At 35.9% G+C, this 23042-nt stretch overlaps 1 protein-coding gene across 1 annotated transcript; it reads right to left on the reverse strand.

Moving 5' to 3' along the window:
* Positions 1–171: 171 nt before the first annotated feature.
* On the reverse strand, positions 172–22523 carry LOC104546778 (serine-protein kinase ATM-like; the record flags this gene model as incomplete). The annotated part of the gene is made up of 26 exons (XM_010192260.1): positions 22452–22523; positions 22254–22366; positions 20896–21041; positions 20336–20500; positions 18917–19082; positions 18384–18622; positions 17422–17585; positions 16864–17033; positions 14040–14411; positions 13310–13504; positions 12886–12981; positions 11759–11984; positions 10568–10693; positions 9693–9818; positions 9481–9570; positions 8301–8472; positions 6943–7142; positions 6337–6419; positions 6073–6228; positions 5538–5613; positions 5256–5386; positions 3807–3927; positions 2352–2528; positions 1442–1611; positions 893–1139; positions 172–287 (listed from the first exon to the last, which is right to left on the reverse strand). Coding segments are annotated over exons 1-26 (4115 nt in total), but the record flags the coding sequence as incomplete, so codon positions are not given.
* Positions 22524–23042: the final 519 nt, after the last annotated feature.

The following is a 23042-nucleotide window of genomic DNA, read 5'->3' on the forward strand; positions in this document are numbered from 1 at the left end:
AGAGGTCCTCCTTACTGATAGTGTGGAACAACTATGTGAGAAAGCATGTCTATGACACACCGCTACTAATGACAATGAAATAATTCATTCTCAACTTATGCCTGAAGAGATGCTTTAATGCACAATACTATACAAACACACTCAGCCTTTAGAAAATCTACAAACGCGTACCTTATATATTTACTTAGATGAGCTCCTTCTACTGTGCTATCGGGTGGTTCATGTAAGGTCATCAACAGTTCAACCACGATCTCTGGTAAGTTATTCTGAAATAAACTGTCAATTTGCTAGAAGAGAAAAAATAGTGTTTTAGTAAGAAAAAAAATATTTAGCTAAAATAATTTAACATTTATTTTCCTTCTAAGAAAACCTATTTTTTCCTGTGTGGGTTCTCTTTTTGTTCAATTATCCATGACACACAATTAATTCTGAAGTTAAGCCTGGTTAAGTCTTTATCTATGGCAGTTGCAGGGAGAAAAATTTGCTTTCCTACTGTATCTGGAAAAAAAATATGTTTAATTTTACTACTAGTTCTGAATATAGTCTGCCTCTGGGGAAGATGGCTCCTTATAAAGTGTCAACAAAACATTTTAAGAGGAAAACATGACTTAAACAGATATATAACAGGGAAACTCAGGCATGTACAATGAATGGTAAAAAAAATATTATTACATTCTGAAAAATTTATGCATTAAGTCAACTGTCTGCCTGAAAGTTTCTATTGAATAGATACTTGAAAAACTTAGGATAAAAATTTGGCTAATTTGGCTTTATTAAAATAATAATTTTGTATCTATAAACTTGTACTACTGACGTTTTTACAGAACATACAGAAGTTTCTTTCAGGGCTGTTAAATGCCATTGAACTCAATGCCACATTTAAAACAGATACCTGTTTTCCTAAGCAGTTTTCATCCTTAAGCATGTCGTAGACTTTAGACGCTGTATCTCTTTGCTCTGCTACTTCACTCTCTCCATGGCTTTGGCAGGCAAAATACGGGAGGATATTCACAAGTATCTTTGGAAAACAATCTGCTAGAACCTGTCTCCAGTCTTTTTCAATCTTGTTGGCAAGTGATTTCACATCTTCAAACTGACTTCTAATCACCAGGTGTGGAACCAAAACTTTATAACAAGACCTACACGTAGTAAATACGTTTTCAGAACATCCTTGAATTGGATTTTTTAAAAAATCTTAAACATAATATAGCAAGTACCATTCCTTTACTGTATAACCAAATTTATAATTATTAAGTTACTACTATATAAAAAATCTTACCAGTGTAAATACAATATACAAGATACTTGGAATACATTTTAAAAGCTCTCAAATTGTTATCTTACAACAAAATCCTGATGCATTACTACTTGCAGAAACTTGAAACACTGTGTCACAATTGTAAATAAATTTAAATAAACTGCCTTCATACAGCAAACTTACCTGTAGAATTCCTCAAGGCTAGTATAGTTCAGAAGACCATAAGGAAAAGCAGACAGGCTATAACCACTGTCATTTATTTTCAGCCACTCCATCACCAAATAGTCCAAATGTGATGTCATGAAGTCTTCTATACTTTTATAGCCAAAAACATCAGATACTTTTTTCAAAACCTGTGCATGAAATAAGATAGCAGAAATAGCATGCAGAGTACATGATACTATGGGCAAACTGACAGTACTACACCTCCACATTCTCCCTCCCCAGCCTTTTAATGACTATTTGCATAACTGGGCTCCCATTTAGCATAAGCAATCCTTTAATTATTTGTATTATTTTATCTCCACAGAGTGCAATCAAGGAAGTATAACTACTCTGTATGAAGTGGTATGCAAAGAAAGGACAGCTAGTACAAATCTGTGTGCAAAAACAAGAGGCAACAAATAGAAAGAAAGGATAAAAAGGAGAGAATATGCACACTCCAAAAAAATGACAGACATGAGAGGCTGCAGTATAAACAGCTTCAAAGTAAGAGTCCAAAAGACACATACCATCTTCCAACACTTTGCATTTATTTTACAACTTTTTCACATCAGAAAACTCACTTTACTTCCACCGGGTAGAAAGGCTTTCTTAAATGAGATGTGCAACCTTCAATGTATAAAAATCTATTCGTATTTCAGATCTGTGCTTTTAACATACAAGATTTACAACCAAAATTGCATTTTATGTCATTATTTCTATGAATGTCATTAAACATAATTAAAAATTCATTCAGATATTTTAGTCTCACATTAGTCACACTTTTACAAAATCTAACATCTTTCAATACTGACAAAAGCATTTTGTACTGCTACAACTTCAATCTAATCTTATTTTATAACTTACATATTAAACAGAATTTTATACTTGCCTTTTTCACAAGGTGAGGTTCTAATCCATTCTCTTTCACAGACTGGCAAATAGCAAACAACGCTTGCTTTTCACAGACTGGACTACAGCACAGAACCATGGTTATAAGCATCAGCAAAACTGCCTTTCCATTACACTGTTTGTCCAAAAGATCTTCAGGACTTGCATCAGCTCTGACCTTCAATAAGAAATAATGAAGAACTTGTACAAGTACTCTGTTAAAGCATTCTCCTAATTAATAAATGAGCATAAATAATTTAAAATTAAGAGCATTGATATAAATACTACTGGAAATCTTGCTTCGGTTGCTTAAAAATTACTTCCCCCAGCTGTCTGCTCCACTCCTCAACCAGAAGTTACTGCTTCCAGTGTGCCAGCACACATGCTGATACATCACACTCTAGTCCTTGTTATAGTACAAGCAGTTCAAACACAGGCAATGCACTTAACAGAGATATGATGGAGCCATTGACAAGTCAAGTCTTCTTTTTGCTCCTCCCTGAGGCAAATAGGAAAGAATTGCCTCGTAATTCAAATGCAGTTCTTCCCCTGTTAAGGCATGGTGTTGGCAAGGGATGGATATTGAATAAAAGTAACAAGAAACTGCAATGAAAGCGCAGAAGCTAACAGACAACAGCAAGCTGAGGCGACAGAACAGAGAGCAAAGGCAACAAAGAAATGAGACAAGATGACAAAGAGCTGGAGGTGACAGTACAGATAGGTGAAATGAGATATCAGAGATGAGGCCTCAGCAATGAGATCAAGCTACAAGACAGCAGTCAAAGGAAACAGAAAATGTGTCAGAGAGATGACATGCAGACAGATGATAGTATGAAAGGAAAAAAAAAGGATAATGTAGATGATGCAGATGACTATGGTAGCTTGGAAGGAGGAAAAGTGACAGACAGTAACAGAAAAATTAATAAAGAAATTCCATAGTAATATACACCATTTCCAGTCACTGCACTTGAGTAAAAGTCTTCCTTCACTTGAAGTTTCTTCTGAATAGTTTACTTTTCTTAAGCAAGTTTTAGTTTTGTGAAAACCACTGCTCTAATACCCCTGGAAACATGATCTTACTGAAATTTACAGAGCTGTTTTGATACTACATAAACACATAATTTGAATTTACATTGCCTTTTATTCACTATTCATATGTTGTCTAAAATAGTGAGGCATCATTTTTCTTTGATTCTTAAGTGCTACAGAACTAAAACTCGCAACAACAAATAGTATAATACAGAAGAGCAGTCTGGAACACACAGTGAAAAAGTTTATAAAGTTCTGATGTGGGCAAAACAGTGACTGACTGAATGTGTAAGTAATTGCCTGACTGCCACCTTGTTGCACCACCTCAGATTATCAGAAGTCCAGAAGGATTAATATTCTCAGAAAGCTAAACACAATCATTTTAAAAGTCATCTTACTGATCAGATGAAACCTAGGCAAAGATTACCAGATTTCTCATTCCTTCCTGAACTTTCAGATACACATTCTCAAAAGCCTTTTGCTGGAGCTTCAAGGGAAGAGGTTTTGACATTCCAGAAGAATCTCTCTGTTTCACATCTTGAAACAAACTTCAAAGAAAGAACAATAATTATTAGCATAACACGAAGTCTACAGAATTACTGTGTGTTGTGCGTATGAAATAATAAGTATCTCATTTTCTGGATATCGTTATTTTCTTCTTAACTTTCCTTCCTCTCACTCAAACATTATCAAGAACACGAAGAATATCTCTTGGGGTGAAATGGCAGAGAACAGCATGAAAACATATAAAAGTTTCCCAATCTCTGCCAGTGCAGGAAGCCAAACTTCAGTTATCCATCATAACTGAACATTTCATGTCATGAAGTACTTTGGGAATATGTATTATTGAACAGATGTATACATAAAAAGAGTTTATAAAAGATTTTTTTTTTTTTAGATAAAGGCCCAACCCACTTTGCCCTAACAAAAATGAGACCACCACAGTGGATCAGACCAAATGGTACTCTTGCCATTTCTAAGTGGTTATTAGCAGATACCTAGGAAAGATCACCACACATTTGCCTTGTATGCATAATAATTCCTTGAATATAACATTTGTCCACAGGTGGCCTAGGCAGATTATGAGTTAGAAGTGGTGACCGTATTTAGTACTTTCAATTACTTGCTCGTTTGTGAATTTTTTGCTTTTTGAACCCCTGTAAACATTCAGTGAAGGCAGTAGGATAACACTCAGGATAACTGAATGTTGTACAAAGTAAACCATATTTTCTTAGACTCTTCAATCTGTCAGCTTCACTTGATGTTCCTGATTCTTTAAAGTGGAAAAGACTGCCATCTTCACTTTGTTCTACTCCAGATTTTGTACAGTTAATTTAGACCTCCTGCAACTCTTTTTGTGCTGAAGGACTCGAGTTTATGCAATCAGCAGCTGTACATAAAGCATTTCATACTTCTGAACATCATTCTTCTACCTCCATTTCAGATCAATTACATAATTTTTGATGTATGGAGAAAGAACTATATACAGTATTCAAAACACACGATACCTGGAAAAAGTTTTTATGCTACACAATGTATGTAATCTATTTCTAGAGGATAAAAAGCTATTTCCTATTTAAGTTTTGCATAACAATTTTAGTGCAAAATTTACTATTGTACATAGGTCTCTCTCTCTCTCTCTCTCTCTCTATATATATATATATATATACACATATAGATCTCCTATCACAGAATAACTGAAATGTAGGCAAAAATTGACAACCTTAACCAAAGTAATTTGGTAGGATTTTATATTCCATCAAGATTAAAGTCCCAGAAGTACTGAAAAGAGGAGCTATACAGTAGCAGAAGTAACACCCAGTTAAGTGAAATTAAGCGTTACTCTTATAAATGGAAAAAAGATCTACGTTATCACCTGGTAATTGACTTTGCAGCAAGAATGCGAACTTGATGGTGACTATCTGCAAGTAAATGTGGGAAAGCATCACTCACACGTAGATCTTCATTTCTTACATTAAGGATCGCCCACTTGCAATGAGGATCAGCCTGAATAAAATTAATATTGTGGTTTAAAATACACAGAAGACCTACAATGGAATATACACTGATGTATGCAAAAGATTTTTAGATACTGTTTTTAAGTAGACCATTAGTATATACCTAACATGCTAATGAAAGTCAGAAAATCTGGGATTACCTCAAGCAGGGCTTTCATGCAGTTTAAAAGGGCCACTCTTACTGGTGCTGTGCATTTCCCTCCTTGACTTAAATGCCTAAAATAAGGAAGATTTGAATACAGGAAAAAGTTGACAACAATTCTGAGAACAAGTCTAACAAGTTAGCTTCTACAGCTCACAGTTAAGTCTTTTGTGCTCAACAGGCTCGCTGGGAAGGATTTGTCATTTTTATTGATAATCTAAAACTGTAAACAATATTTCTTCTTGGTTGCTGAAGTTATCACTAGTTATAATTGCTGATGCAATTCAGAGTACAATCAGTTTTTGTTAATACACAACAGTGTAGCATTTACTGTTCTAATACCATCTTAATCACGATAGGATTCTTTGCTCTAAACATGATACGATGCAGAAAATCTAGTAGGTTAAATGCTGGATAAAGATATCATAGGATACCAACAGCAAGACACACAGCAGCACTACAGGCTTCACACTGATAGCAAAGTAAAAAGTTGTATGCCCAAGAGACTTCTGCATTTAATAGCTAAAACATACCAAAAGGCTCCAACAACTGTCAAAAATTGTCCCTGAGCATAACTTGTCTCTTCAACATGTGCGTTGGACTGGGCCAGCCCTACTGCTACAGGAAGCAAACTATTCAGAATTACTTCACAAACTTCTTGATCTCGATGGTACAAAGAACACACAGCACTGCAAAAGAAAGAAAGAAAAAGTATCTTGAAACACTACAGAGCTCCCAGGTCCTCTAGCCGTTGAACTAAAATAGCTCTAATAGATGCTGAATAGTTTCTCTCTTACGAAAGAGGTCTAAGAAGCATAAGAAGATCATCTTCAGGCAGGAAGTGTTCCTCAGTAGGGAGCTCCTTCAAAAGGACCAAGTACTGGGGAATGAAAAAGAACCAAAATGGAAAATAATAGTTAAGAAAATAAATAGACAAAAAGAAAAAACACAAAACTTTTTCAGTAACTCTTACATGAAGTCAGGCAGCAAGGATACTTACCGTCAGCTCTTGCGTGTCAGACTCTGACCATCTTTTAACCCAAAGACTGACACAAGGTAATACGGCTCATGTAAATTTCAGTTTTAGCAGTCAAAAATATCTCCTTTGGAAACTAAAACAGTTCTTATTCTACTACAAAGACTACTTATAGCTATTTAACAAATAATTACTGATAAAGGCAAGATGTTTAAGCTTCTCAACTCTACTTTCTGGCTTACAACAAATCTTAACTGCTCTTTCCCTGACCACAGCACACTTTAGAACATTAAAAGTGGACAGTTCAACGTCTTCTCAGGGGACCAATAACAAGAGAAAGACAAAACATAAAATCAACAAGAATAGACTAATTTTAAAACAGTACAAATACAAAGGTGGCTCTGCTATAAAAAAAGCTCACACTCACCATGTGCAGATGCACTGGCTTAGCACTATCAAAGACAGTGCCATCAGTAAGCATTAACAGCTTCCTGCATATATCGGATGCTCGAAAGCTCACTGTCTGAATTTGGACTGTGGTTACACAAATACATAAGAATCTCAGAATTTCAAGGAGAAGTAAATCCTGCTTTGTCAACTGTTCTTCAGCCAATGGGCACAATGCACCTGAAAAGAAGATTTTCATATAAGAAATCCTTCTCCAGAGACATAAAAAACTTGGTAATATTTTAGGTCTTAACAAAACTCATTTAAGTTCTCAGAACAGATAGAGTATTAGCAACTTTTCTTTGCTATTGACCAGTTACTGTATCGGTAACAGCTTCTTGAGTGTGTCTCTCACCTCTACAAAGGCCCTCTCTAAAACAGAGTCTTTTAATTTTATGTGCCCATAAATTTGGCTGATTTCTTTATCCAGGATACAATGAACTCAGCAGAACCATCTGCAGCTGCGTTCTTCTGTGCTGTTTACTGTAAATTATTTTAAATTATGGATTCAAATCTTCCTTAAATTTGAAATAAGGGCAATTATTACTATGTTAATATCTTACCTGAAATTTCAGTTATAATGTAAATGAAATAGTTAAATGTCATTTTGCTGAAACGCCTAGAACTCTTGTAACTTTCTGCAATCACAAACTTAATTTATTAGAATCATTTATCGGATGGCTGGAGAAGATGCTTCTAAAGACACTTGTTCAACATGATAGGAAAAAAAGACCAGCCTGCGTTTGTGGCATTAATATGCACTTTGATTTCCTTCTCGATCAATAAAATAAAAAAAATACATAGTCCTGATTAAAAACTATGATACACACAACGTTAAGAAAGAATTTAAAACAAAAGAGAGCACCAGTACTTGTAGCCCCTACAGAAATAAACAGATTCACGCTGGTCTCTCTCCAGGTCCAGCTATAAGAAGGCTGAACTTGCCAAGAATTACTGATCAGGAAAAGGAGAAAAGTTAAACAGGACTACTTCTAGGTAAACAAAGCACAGTCTACTGACAGACACAGGTATCCTAGAGATGCACTTTCTAGTCTCTTCTTTGCCAAAATTTCTGCCTGACTTTGGACAAGTTAGCTAGCTTTTCTGCTTATATTTTACTAGTTATGAAATAAAAAATGAATTTCTCCCTTCCAAATGAGCTAGAACACTTCATTAACATCTTTAAAACACTAATGAAGTACAAAAGAAATATATTGTTTAGAAAGTACCTGCTTCACCTATTAATAAAGAAGCACAATTTTGTATTTCACTGTCATTCAAGCAAAGAGCAATCTGTACAAACAAGCTTTTGCAAAGTTTTGCACAGAGAAGACTTACCTGTCACATTTTGCATCTCACCAGATTCGTTTGTGTCACTGACGTCACTCACTGAATGATCATCAAATAGATCATCAGATACCTGGTTATCTACTTCCATTATACTCTCCTCTGGATCATTCCCCATTGGATCCACTTCTCCCAGTTCACCTGGTTTTCCAGTAAATGTCATCTGAGAAAAACACCACGTCCTTTAAAAGTTGGCTTTTAAGGACATGAGAAACATCAAAGGCATAACACATGGAAAGACACTAGAGTTTCTCAGTGAACTAGAACGGGTGAACACAGTAAGGGCTACATTGAGTGGACTGATGAATTCCATCCTTTGTGATAAGTGTGTCTTCTTCACACATCAACTGTTTGATTTGAACTGTTCTCTTTAGGACACAAGCTTCCTATGGCAGATACCAGTCTTTGTGTTTCAGATAGTGCCAAGGACACGGTTAGTATCTGAAAAACAATTCTCTCTACAAGACTCACAAACTTCTCACAATATGAAAGGAAGGCATGTGACCTTTTTGAGGGCACACTAATTACTATTTTCCCTAGCAGACGGCGAGTTAACAGAAGGTAAGACTCTCAGCATCTCTTTACCTGAAAAAACAAAGGATTTTGACTACTTAGACCTGACTACAGGACAAAGTTCCAAAAAGTTTTAAGAGTTGTCCTAAGAACACTGATGTGCCACCCTATTACTTTTGTTAGTGAGAAAAGAGTCATTTACAGTTAGTAGATTTATTATGTATAATAATAAACACCTCTGAAGTGTTTTAAGGCACATAAGTCCAACAAACTACAAAATAAATACAAGTTTTAAAAGATTTACAAGTGCTTTAAAGTTAAATGTCCTGTACTATAGAAATTCTTTCTGTGATATAAAATCTGTATATACTTTTACTCTAATACAGTATTAAAAAATTTCCAACAAGTAAAATAATTTGTTATTTAATGTGAGCTGGCATGCTATCCTTGATCAAATTCTATCCATCTGCTCTCATTTTTCCCCTATGTCTGTGTTCAAATGCTAAATACAAATGTTTCCAGTAAGAAATTATCTATAAAATGAATGTTTTTTATTTTTTCAGTAATAAGTATCTCATTTGCCTCCAAATTATGATATTGTAAAAACTATCCTCTCATAGAAAACCATTGCATTTAGAAACAGACAGAACATACTTACCAGAGTTTTACAAATATCTACAAGATCATTCATAAATTTTGATGTTAACAAACGCAGGAATATATTAGACAGTATCTTCTTAGCACTGTTCTGTAAGAAAGGAAGGAGTACAGATAGGTTAATTAATTTTATTCAGGTACTATATGTATGATATTCTAATTTTGTGATCTCATTAATAAAGAAAAAACCATAAATTCCTATATTAACTTTACCTTGGTACAATTGCACAGACATTTTGTACACTGCATTATCAAAGTCCTCAGTGAGTTGATCTGGGCATCTTCATTTAGTTTGTTTTTAGACTGAGAGATGCTTTCTCCAGCATAATGAATGAGAGACTAGTAAAAGTACAACACAGGTAAAATAATTCAGTTAAATTCCTTTATACATTGGTATATACACAGCACACACACACACACAGACAAAAGGACATGACTGTCGTTCATACCCATTCACACAATCTCATTCACAGAGGTTTGATATTTAGTGTTCATCAACGAGCTTGGACTTTTTAATTTTATTTTTGTTTTACTCATTCTGATCCAGAAGGGACAAAAAGACGGCTTAGACCTGCCTGAAACAATTTTCATCACAAAAGAAATATACAGCACCTCTCCATAATATGTAAGTTTGGGGTTTCCATACTTAAGCATGAAACCACCTCAGACAGTAATAATAATAATAATAGCAATTATCTTCATACTGGTTTAAACTATCAAATGATCTTAACAAATTCCTGCATAAAAGACCTATAAATGGATGGACTGGTTATTCTCCAAGTAGTTTTGTGTCCACATGTCCATGATTATTATCTATTTTTTAAAGAGGTGACTCAGAAATGTATCAATATTTGGACTACTCTCCACTGCAAAACTGATGCATTGGTGTACTGACAGAATTTCAGTGACACCTCTCTTCCAGCAGCAGTAACATATTTAAACCTCTCTCAACTGCCTTTTTTTAAAGTGGAAACCAGTGGAAATATTCATGCTCTGAAGATGTGTCAATATGAAGAGCATTTTTAAAATTATTTTGTATTTAATGGTTTGTTTTATTTTTAATAGCTCCCAGACACATTGCTGCTTACCTTAGCTTTCTGGAACAACTCTGATTTACAGGCATCCTCTTCTTTAACTACACCAGTGTAGCAATAGCAACCAAGAACACCAATCAAGAGACTGACACATCGGACAAGGTGTTCTGCAGCAACAACCTTAGACTAAATCAAATACACAGTATGAATAACAGTGATTTATTCTTAAACTTTTTCACCAAAATACAGAATTATTTAGTCTTATTTAAACACTTTTATATACAGATTTCACCAAAATTAATGAAGTTTTGCATCCTAGTGTTTTGCCTTGTAGTTGTCTCAGCTCCCTCACAAGTCCTTTTGGCTCTCCATGCTATAATATTCTCTGTATTTCCCATGGCTCTTACGCTTCCTTCCTTCACAATACTTTAAATTCTCACTTTCCTTTAGATTCCACCGCAACAATACTTCCAGCTCTTCCCATATGCTCTATTTATCTATTTTACCTCCTGCCAGGACAGTATGAACTAACCAGAACTATATCACATTTCTACTGCTGTCTCTTCTGATCTTGGTAAATTTGTAAATCGCTTCTTAGCAGCTAGTGTTTCAACAAACAAATGGCATAGTTGGCTGTAAATGCATGCAAGCTTACTGCAGAAGTATTTTAGAGACCACTTTTTACCTGTCTAAATTATTTGGATGAGAGGAGAAAGAGCAGACAAATAATTAATTATTCTTAAGGCCTCCGAAGGCACCAAGTAGAAAGGGATAATCAGCTTCCTTGACCACTGGCTGTGCTCTTGTTAATATAATCCCTATTTGAGGCTTTCTTTACAATTACTAATTTACACAGCTTCCTCTTTTCACAAAACATAACTATTTGAGACATCTATGTCTCAGGCTATTTTGGCAGAAAACTGGCAAGAGCCTTAAGAAGCACAGAAGTTGAAACCAACATCACAAAAAGCAGAATAGCAGTGATTTATGTGGCAGCTTTGCACACACTTCCACTTCTATGCAGCTTCTATGTATTCCCACATACTTACGGAAAACTATGGCTATTTTGCCAATGATGTAAAGAAATACAGACTTCTCTATTTCATATTATTGGTTATAGTTTTTTTTTTAAATTCTTGTGGTTCACTTTTAGTGGCAAAAGGAATGAAAATCTATATACTTTGCCTTGAAAATATTTTGTTTAGGAGCACAAGTATAAGGCTGGAACAGTAATTTCTAACTTACCTTAGGAGCATAGATGCTTAAAAGCTTTTCGGACATTGCTAAAAGACAGTACTCCAGTGTTTCCCTAAGGTTCTGGTTGATGGCAAGTCTTGAACCAGTCGCATTTTTATCTACAACATTTACTGCAAAGTTAGCGAAAATATCCATGTCGTCAAATGTTGTCTGCAGATACAGCTCTTCAACATCAGAAAAACTGTTGTCTTCTTTCCCTTGCAAGTGTTGCACACTTGAAGAAGAGACATCACTTTTACTCCAGCAGCCAGTATATGACTTACAAGTCTTTATTATTTAAATGCAAGAAATAAACAAAAGCAAAATAAAATATTTTATCTTTTCGTGCTTCCAACCTCTGGTTGACCTTTAATTTCCGAGGTGACTTTCATTGTAGAATGGATACTATCATTTTAGCTCTGTCTGACAAAACTGCAAGGAAAAATGAGGCCTGCACACACATCACATGTTCTACTTTAGTTCATATAGCACCATCTGTTTTAAGATGGCTGATCTCAAGCATATTTTACACAACTAGAGCAGAAATTCACAAAAGCCCTGAAACTACTATTTTTAACTTCCAGTAAGAAAATCTTTATCTTCCATCAGAAGAAGTGATACATATTTAAGTTTCATTAAGAGGAAACTGGGTATAGTCCAAGAGCTTGAATATATGCATCAGTGAAAGTCACACCACCATCCACAGAATGACTCCAACAGGCTCAAGTAATGCATGGCTGAGGCCACAAATGTAGGCGGAGTGGCATGAACACATAACGACAGTAAGCATCTAGCCAACTTTCTACTTAGCATCTGTCTTCAAGAAAACTCTCAAGACATATGCTTCCTTTAGAATGGAAAGTGTTGTATTCAAATATGTATTTGTGCTTTTTAAAAGTTACAAATTATTTAAAAAAAAATAACTAGCGAGTTAAAAATACCTAACATACTTATGGATAAAGAGCCAAATATTTAGCTGTATTGCTGGAGAGAGATGATACACATATTCCTTATAAAGGTATTTTGTTCAGTACCTGAAACTTTGACTCTGTCAGCAAAAGACTATTTTAAAATCTGCTTAAAGCATCTTAACAAACTGCAGAAGTGCTACTATAAGGATTGATTTAAAAACTTACCATTTGGCATCATTTTGAAAAAACATCATGGCAGCTCTACAGTTCTTCATTGTAAGGCTCACAAGAATTTTTTGTAATATAAGATGAGGAAAATCACTGTAAAACAGAAGAAAAAAAAGAAAATTGTTCTGTATTTTCTTGCAGACAAGCTCCTGGGATTCCTCAAGCATTAACCAGATTAACAGTGCATCTTCAAAGAATCTTAAGTTTTCACTTCAGATTTCTAACACAAAGTTCATGTTTCTGCTATGCTATGCTATGGACAAAAAACTAAATTATGTCCCCAGAATGACAGCTTAAAAATGCTACAAACTCTATCAAAGCATTAGTATAATGCAATTCTGCAAAACCACTTTTCCCTGCACAACACTTTTCTGTGTTACAGGGTGAGCTTACATGCAAAATTATGCCACAAAGACTTTACCTGCAGAGCACAGGAGGCAACTCTGTACATTCTTCCATTTCTTCCTCCAAAGAGCAGGACAGAATCCATTTCATTATTGCCTCTTTTAACACAGAATCCAGACTTCTTTCACAATTATTCTGTTCCACTCCTATGTCTAAATTTTCTGGCACTAAATAGGCAGACATCAGTAATGATAAACAACATACAGCAGAACTGGAACAAAAACAGAAGATGGGACATTTGTGAGAAACAACCTGGTATTTGGTCATCACTCTAAAGCAAAGTCAGCACTTCTGCATGCTCAGGGAGCATCAAGTACATAAGCAAGTTAAAAAGCACGCATAATGGAAAACTCCTTTATTAGAATCTTTGCATTTCAAAAGCCACATTTTGGTTATTACATGCATTTCCTGTCTATTTTAAAGACTGTTTCAGAATACTCATATGAGAGTCAAAATATATTTAGAAGAAAATATCCATTTTAACTTCAACAAATCAACACCTCTTTCAGTCAGATTTTACGTTTTAAGTCCATTTGAAGACACTTGCCTTTCCTCTTCTGTCTCTGCTTTCAGACTTATATATGAATTTTTGCCCATTTCAAATACTGAAAACACAAACGTGTGCAGTTCTTAACTAGAAATACAGCCACAACAATAGTATTATTTTGAATAACACAGTGGATTGGTTGCACAGTAAAGAGCAATGTGAATGAGACACAAAATATTATCTTTGCTTCCCATTTTACCTTGAAGGCTTGTATGCCGGTCCTGAAAATATCTTCCAGAGCTCTTTATCTGTAACAACAAGGTTTCCTTGAATCATAGCTCCAAGTAGCCCAAAGCTCTCCACTTCAATTTGCTGGAAACTTACGCTACGAATGGTAAGAGACCAAATCTTTGCCCAGGTTCTCTGGAGCTCCAACTTGTGGGTGCTCTTCAAATCATTTTTCTGGTTTTGACACAAAGCTACCTCTGTAAGACACTTCAGCACATATGGGGTCCTTTCTCCTCGGCGCTGCTGAGGCAGTAACTGGTGAAGTACATTGAGTAAGGGAGGTAACTCACTGGTAGGAAGACTCATGGGATACTTTGATATCAATTGAGCTGTAACCTGTAACCTTGAAAACAGAAAATGAAGCAATTAATATCAAACATACATAAATTTGCATCTTTAAAAGAAGATGAACATTCTCCAATTGTCATTTCACATTTATACTTCACAGAATCACAGAATCACAGAATCACAGAACGTTAGGGATTGGAAGGGACCTCAAAAGATCATCTAGTCCAATCCCCCTGCCGGAGCAGGAACGCCTAGATGAGGTTGCACAGGAAGGCGTCCAGGCGGGTTTTGAATGTCTCCAGAGAAGGAGACTCCACAACCTCTCTGGGCAGCCTGTTCCAGTGCTCTGTCACCCTCACTGAGAAGAAGTTTCTTCTCAAATTTAAGTGGAACCTCCTGTGTTCCAGCTTGTGCCCATTACCTCTTGTCCTATCATTGTTTGTCACCGAGAAGAGCCTGGCTCCATCCTCGTGACACTCACCCTTTAAATATTTATAAACATGAATGAGGTCTCCCCTCAGTCTCCTCTTCTGCAAACTAAAGAGACCCAGCTCCCTCAGCCGCTCCTCATAAGGGAGATGCTCCACTCCCTTGATCATCTTTGTAGCCCTACGCTGGACTCTCTCCAGCAGTTCCCAGCAGTACTTCCCAGTACTGAGTTGATTTGTTTACTATCAAAGGTCATAGGATTCACTATTTCTACTGATTTTAGTTGTAAAGGCTGCTTATCTAGCCTCACTGTCACTAGTAATTAATTACAAATTGAGTTCACCAATTTCTGGCAACAGGCAAAGAAAATTTCATGCAAAAAAATGATTTTTCTCCTTCTGGACTAGCCTGTTATACACTGACTGAGGGAGTGACCTCAAGGGTGACATTACATAAACAGGAAGCATTACAACAAAATCTCTGCAGATAAGAAAAATAAAATTTATCTAATGAACAAAATCTTAAGCTGAAGATCATAAGTTGGAAGGGTTTTGCTCATAGCAATGGATGCAAATCTACTCAAGTGAGTAAATTACAGTACCAACAGTACTTCTTGGAGATTGCCAACTCTACACAGAACGGTGTGTTAACTTCTCAATCGCATCCTAAATAGCCACTTAGCCTCAAACTACAAGCAATAAATACACACAAACCTGCCATCCCAGCCCGGGACCCAACTCAAAAGCCGCTACACTGTTCTGGTATCCTGTGCAGCAGTTTCCAAGTCAGAAAGACAGAGAAGAACGGCAATAGCAAAAAACATCCAGTATGATTTATTTTAGCTAAACAGTCAGTACTCTTGGGTTAGGACTACTTACTGGTAAGTTCTGGAAAAATCTAGCTGTGGTTTTTTAATAACGACCTGACTCCCTGCTACACACTGGGCTACTGCAGCAGCCAGCGGAAGATGTGTAGCTATACATCCAGTTCAGAAGTCCCTCATGTCAAACGAAATAGCCCTCAATCAGGGCCCAACCTAAGATGCCAGGCCTTGCACTTCAACAGTTTTTAGGCCAGGAATCACTCCAAACTGTGTGAACTAGTGCAGAATGGCCAACTGTTAATGGTTGCTGTCCTAAGGCAGCAGTAAACCTCAAGTTAATTTCCTTATACTCATAAGCTGGATCACACACACCCCACTTAACATAAGGACTGGTAATATCTAGAACAAAAGACAGGTAAAATATCAGAAGCAGCAATATCTTACACACTACAACATTGTTTACCAGGCCTCATTTTTTCTTTCTTAGCAAAACAAAGATATCAAGCTTTTAAAGTAAGAGTGCCAAGAACGCTACTCATTACTTTCCAAATGCTGTGGGAATCTAAACTTACTGCTTAGATATTGCGGTGCGCTAACCTCGGCTGGACACCAGGTGCCCAACAGGCTGCTCTATCACTCCCCTCCTCAGCAGGATGGAGGGGCAGAAAATAAGATGGAAAAAAACCCTTTGTGGGTCAAGATAAAAGCAGTTTAATAAAACAATGCAAAAGGCCATGCGCAGAAGCCAAGGAAAACAAAATAATTTGTTTTCTACTACCAATCAGCAGGCGATGTCTGACCACTTCCTGGAGAGCAGGACTAAGTAACGGATGCCCCATTTTCCTCCTCCTTTCTCTTAGCTTTTATTGCTGAGCAGCCATCATGTGGTATGGAATATAATATCCTTTTGGGCAGCTTGGGTCAGGAGTCCTGGCTATGTCCCCTCCCATGATCTTGCCCACCTCCAGCCTACTTGTAAGGGAGGGAAGTTGGAGAGACAGCCTTGATGCTGTGAGAGCACTGCACAGCAGTAGCCAAAACACTGGCGCATTATCAGCACCCTTCTAGCTACCAGTACAAAGCACAGCACTATGAGGGCTGCTACGGGGAAAATTAAGTCCATCTCAGCCAGACCCAATACAGATATATAATTACAGCACATGCAGACACGTAATTTGAAAGCACAATGTATTCAGGAGAACAACTAAACAGGAAAAGATGTCTGTAGTGCTATTTCATATGAAGGTGTTATTACCAAGGTATGATATCAAAATCCTTCTGTGATCGTTGAAGGTTGTCTCGAATTACCCCCCAACCTAGTTCAATCCTCCTGCGCTTGCTTGGTACTGTTTCATCACTGGACTCTCTCTGTGAAATAGCATACGACTGGGTAATTTCCATAACTTTGGTATCCTCCGTAAAAACCTTTATAAAGAAAAATAAAAAAATATGCAATTAAAAAGAAGGAGTATTTACAGAAAAACTGAAATGTCAAGCTAAACTGGTTCATCTTTGGATGGCTGCATAAAGCATCTTAAGAGGTAACGAGCATTTTTACTGTCCTTTACTATAACAGAACTTCTGCTTATACTCTAATAAGAAACACCAGCGAAACCTAGTATAATGTAGGAGTCCAAACATTCCTAAACTGCACAAAAATTAACAACTAAACACAACTGAACACAGACAAAAAGGTACTAATACTTCAGTAAAGTATTCTGAGGAAGTGTTAAAAGCCACATTACTTTAAAAAGCAAAACGTATAACACAGTAAGCATATAGTCAACTTTATATTCAGCTAAAAATATGTTACCTGATGACAAATATCAGCCATTAACTCAATCAAATTTTCCTTTACTGCAACATTACGGGAGCCTGAAGAGTACTTTCCTCTGCTGCTAACGAGATTTATTTCATTAACCAGCAGATCATAGAGGTTATGTAAGATACTTTGCCACTTTGTTGAGTCATATGCACCTGTACATGCAAAACCAATTAAAAGATATAACGTATGTACCATCAACTTGATACAGCATGTAAACCTACCTATATAACACAAAATACAGTCAAAATCAAAGTAAAGCATATGAAGTTTGACAACAAATGCAGACCTGCCAAACAAGTCTAATAATGAAGAATACATAAAGTAAAAAAAGTTAAGGGATTATTTAATCAGCATATTATATCAGTAATCAGGGTACAAATGAAGTTTCTAATAAACAAATCTTTATCTAACTGGAAAGACTTCAATGAAATGCAATATGTAAATTCTGACATTATAAACTCTGCCATTTGTAGACAAAGTAAAAAAAAATATTTTTTAACTAAATTATGCAGTAACTGAAACAGGCCATGAGAGACAAACAAGATTACTAAGTGATGTTCTCTGAGCAGTTTTATACGGTAAGTCAGACTTCGAACACAGTAGTAATTTCTGGGTTTAAATAAACTTGCCAAGATATGAATACATGTGGCAATCTAAACTCAATCTAAACTATTATTTCTCTTCTTCAAACACTTTGTGTTTTGATTTAGTAATTAAAATAATCTTTTGATTAAAAACTTCAACTTTTACAGGGCTTAAAACAATTAATATTCTCTTAGTGCACACAATTCGAAAAATTAACATTAACCTATAGCATAAAATTACTGAGAAGTAATCATCACTCCCATTAATGTTTCCAAGACTGAGTATCAAAATTCAGAGAGTTAGCACAATAATTTAAACAATCACATACAATGATAGAATTTAAAAAATGGAACTTTATATCATACCTTTTTCCTGAGTTTTTGCACCCTTTGGATGATGAAAAAGAACTTGGAGACGAAATAAATCAATTATTGATTCCTTTAGAGAATCCTTTGGTCTATGCTGAGTCCATATATAAAGCACCGTAGGCAAGATTTCTTCCCCTATTTTACAAATCCGTATGCGACAGTTGGCAGCAAACTTATTGCAGAAGATATTCATTGCTCCAAGAATATGATCCAGGCCTGCACTACTTTTCTCTTGTCTGCAACATAAACCAAACACTCGAAGTTCCAGAAAAAATAATCTTATTTCTTTTCAAATGAATTGTTTAAATGTAAATACTAGGAATTAACTATATTCCAAATCTTATTTGCCTAACAAATGCAGAAGTTATTAATATTTTAAAGAATTTATTAAACTGGTGTTCAAAGCCAGAACAGTAAAACACATCTAAAGAAGCATTACATGCTATTACCCAAGTCTAATCCCAAATATCTAAAATCACTTATACTTTAGAAGTAGGTATTACCATATCAAAAGAGCACTTGCAACATACCTCGCACACTGCATTGCTTTTGAAAAGAAGATAAACATATCGGAACTCAGCACATCAGTCTGGAAGCAGTACCCCCTCATAAGTGTGTGAATTATCCGAGCCACCAAGACTCTGTTAATCTTCCCAGAAGGTCTGAGGTATAAGTGGCTATAAAGGATCAGCAACTCTGCAAATGTATTTAAAAAAGAGTATATATCATTTGGTGTGTATGTCTGTCACAAATATCTAAATAGATATAAAAAGCATATGTGTTACACAGGATTACAAAAAAACGCCTGAAGCAAAATATTACATTAAATATATAGAAACCACCATTCTGAATTCAGCCGTATGTTATTATTCACAGAAGTTAACTGGGAAAAAAACCCCAAACAGATGTGGTCTTGTCTACACTGGATGTAAAGTTACATTCATTCTAAGCTGGGATACAATCTGCCTTGTGTTAGCACACAGCAAAGTAGCTATAGCCGTATGGTCAACTTTCCACAAGTCAACGTCTTCCACCATCAGCTTCTACTCTACTTGGATAGCTCAAGCACAGTGGGCTTCATGTGTTAGGAGATACACAATAAAAGCACTCAGAAGCAATTTACAGCCACACACACATTAGTGAAGAATTAGGGGCAGCAGGAACAGGTCAACAGATCAGAACAGCTGGTACCGAGGCTCTCCACATTTTGATTACGTGCGGTTCAGGTCGTTCACTCCAGCCCACAGGTGAACACATCCATGCTCTACACTCATTTACAAGTTTTCTGAAGGAAAGGCGCATTCCACAGATTTCTGCTTTCTTATCTCAAGGCCCATTTAGGAATCACCACCACGCTGACCTTTCATCAGCCTCACACAAATCACAGTAGCACATTATTGATCCAACCATCGCCATCAGTTTAACACGACACATACAAAATTCTTGCTGCTATTTGATTTATGCCATCTACAAGTGATATGATTACTTTGTCCAGTCTGATCTTCAGAAAAGTGAAAAATTATGTTTGCATTTCCACTCAGTTCAGGTTGCATGCTATATCACTACCCAACTTTTAAACCTGTTTTTGTCTGTTTAAATCTTAAGCTTTCTATGTCCTTCTTTATATGCAATATGTGCATATAACAGTGACACGATGGTTTTTCAGGCTATTTCTAGAACGAACATCCCATGGATCTGTTATACACATTAAGCCCCTTGGAAACCACGCGTATGTAACTAGCTTGTATCATATGTGACATACATTTCAGCAAGCAATGGACCAACGGTATGCAGAAATTAAAAAAAAATCAATTTCTAATCTTTGCTGCTTTATTTCAACTGTAAGCCTTCAATGCTGACACTATTTAACTCCATGTTTTGTGTAGCACCTCACATAACAGGGCACCAAACAAATTAAAAACATTTGAAAGTAGGCTTAAAAATGTTACCTGACCACTGCTGGTGGGATATCTCACACCAGTATTTCCTAACTGAGAGGATATCTTTCAGGAGTATACTACTGCAGTCAGATCCATAAGCAGCGCAACTTGTTGGATCTCTTATAATTTCCATGACATAAATCAGAAGTTCCTGACATTTCAGTCTGGGTCCTCCTACATGAAGAAACAATGCGAGACTGTAATTAACCCAAAGTGTGTCAAAAAAATCTGGAAATAGTTGTTTGTAAATGTTTACTTAAAAATATCCCTACAGCTCAGAGTTCTGCTAGGAAACATCTTCTTAAAGTGCTTCTAAGAAAGAAATTACTCATGAGATGATCTATCAGTTATATGTGCACTGAATAACTAGAAAAAGGCACTGCAAACATCAACAAGGACAGAGGAGCACAAAGGACTGATTCACACGAAGACATTTAAATTGCAAACACCTGGAAGTGAGCAAGATGAACCCTACCCTGGTAACTTACTTCAGAGTAAAAATTCAAAGTTGAAAGCAAAGCACGAAAACTAAACAAACCAGTAATTCTATATTAATATATATTACTGACTTTTATTAGCACATCTTATGAAATATTTGACCAAACTTCCAACTTCTTGCATCTTTTTCTGTCTGGTCGTTTGGGTTGAAGCAGATGCATTTGGTTTCGTCAGTTGCAGGTTCTTCATTTCTTTCTGGAAATATTTCTGTAAGACACTTGAAAAATAAAAGAGAGGTTAATCAAGGATCTACACATTCCTAAATGTAGTAAAATAGGTAAATGTTGTTTTAGCCTAGAATGCCAGTACTTGTTCTTCTCACAATTCTAATTATCAAAGACTAAAACCAACTGAAATATATTATAGTCTAAGCATGACGGGAATAATCTGTAAAAGAAACTGTAAATTTTAAAGGTAACCCAGAAGCAATCTGAATAGGAACCAAACGTTCCTTTCAACTTTGCATAACGCTAAACATACAATTTATAATTAGGAAAAAAGCAATGCTGAGTCTTTTTATTTATGCTGCAACATTATACAACAAAATAATAAGAAGTATTCTTCATTGCTTTTATTGAGGAAAACCTTCAGGCCCTATTTTTTCATCACTTAAAATTAACACATAGATCAGATTTTAGATCTAAGACAAGAGTAAACTTTTCACTGGCTTTGTCACTAACAATTACTGTAGGTTTTCTGGTCTACTATTTGTATTCAGTTTAGAGTATTTTTGTATTCTTCCAGGCTATCTCAAAGGCAACATATAAAATTTATCAGATACTTCTTAGGATATTTTTGGTATAGCTATGAAACAAGAACTATTCCAATGCTGTCAAATTAAAAAAACATAATGGAAAGGTGAAGAGACACCAGTCTATGAAAATAAATACTTCAGATGCGCTTTTAACATGAAATTTAACACTGGTCCCAGCTGCTCGAAGAACTTACCACACTCGCACTCAGTCCAATCTTGTAGTGCACCTAAAGCAGATTATATCCAAGATGAGCCTCTACAAACCTCAGCACAGCTTCTTTAATTCAGAAGCCACAGTCCTTCTACTGTGTCTTGAATAAGTCGGCAATGTGAAAAATTCTAATAAGCTATCTACAATCCACATATGAAACATATATTGAAAAACAGGTGCAGAGGATAATTTTCAATTAAAGAATGTAACTATTATTTTTGCAAGGAAAAACAGCCACCCAATTAATGATCAGTTTCCTAGCAGTTAAGTTTTCTGTATAAGTGTTTCATTTTTGCCTACTTTATTTCCTTTAGAGACTAACATAAGTAATTTCTTGTTTACAAGCTGACAAGAACTCTAAATCAATCTGCAGAAATATAAGCATTTAAATAGGCCTGATAAACAAAAGAATTATGTCCCATGTAAGAAAACTGATCATTCACAAAGAAAAAAATCCAAAATACCTAAATACAGCATCCCAGTTGAGTTGCTTTCCTTGTTTAGAATCAGAATTCCGGTCCAGCTGGAGAACTGTTTCAGAATCACGGAGAAGCCGCTTGAAATTTTCAATTTCCTTCTAAAAAATTATTTCAAGAAAAAGAATTATTAATGATTCCCTTCATTGCTAAATGAAGCACACACACCAAAAGAAAATTTGTTACCCTTCGCTCCACAGCTTTCTCATTTTCAAGGCGACGACAGCAAATGAGCAGATCATGTAATGCAAGACTCATGGTTCAGTTAAACAGAAGAATCATTTGTATCTGCAAAGAGAAGAAAATTATAAAACAGCCATTATTTTATTTAAAATGGAGCCAACTAAACCAGTCAAAAAATTGGGAATGCAATATACTGAAAATCCAGTATCAAACACAACTACAGTGTTATTTCACCGAAAAGCTCATTAGGGTTAGCCCTACTGGTCACAAGGCTGAAGCAGTCTCACATCAAGAATGAATGAAAGAATTCCCACAGGCAACAGTTGTAGACAGAAAGAGCAGAGATCCACTTAACTCTGACTTCCTCCCTTTTTGAGGAGTAATAGAGTTGGTCAGACAATGTGGAGTGAAATTATAGTAAGATTAAAATTACACAGAGCTTAATGCATTCAGGCAAACACTTTTAGTAGCTAGCTGTCAGCAGCAGCTTGCTTAATCTGACATGGCCAGAAGGCAGCACTTTGAAAACTCTCCTCCCCTCTCTACATCCTACATTTTCATAGATATGCACTATAACATTGACAAATCCCTCTG

The sequence above is a fragment of the Mesitornis unicolor genome, unplaced genomic scaffold, assembly GCF_000695765.1.
Source record: "Mesitornis unicolor isolate BGI_N332 unplaced genomic scaffold, ASM69576v1 scaffold3429, whole genome shotgun sequence".
NCBI lineage: Eukaryota > Metazoa > Chordata > Aves > Mesitornithiformes > Mesitornithidae > Mesitornis > Mesitornis unicolor.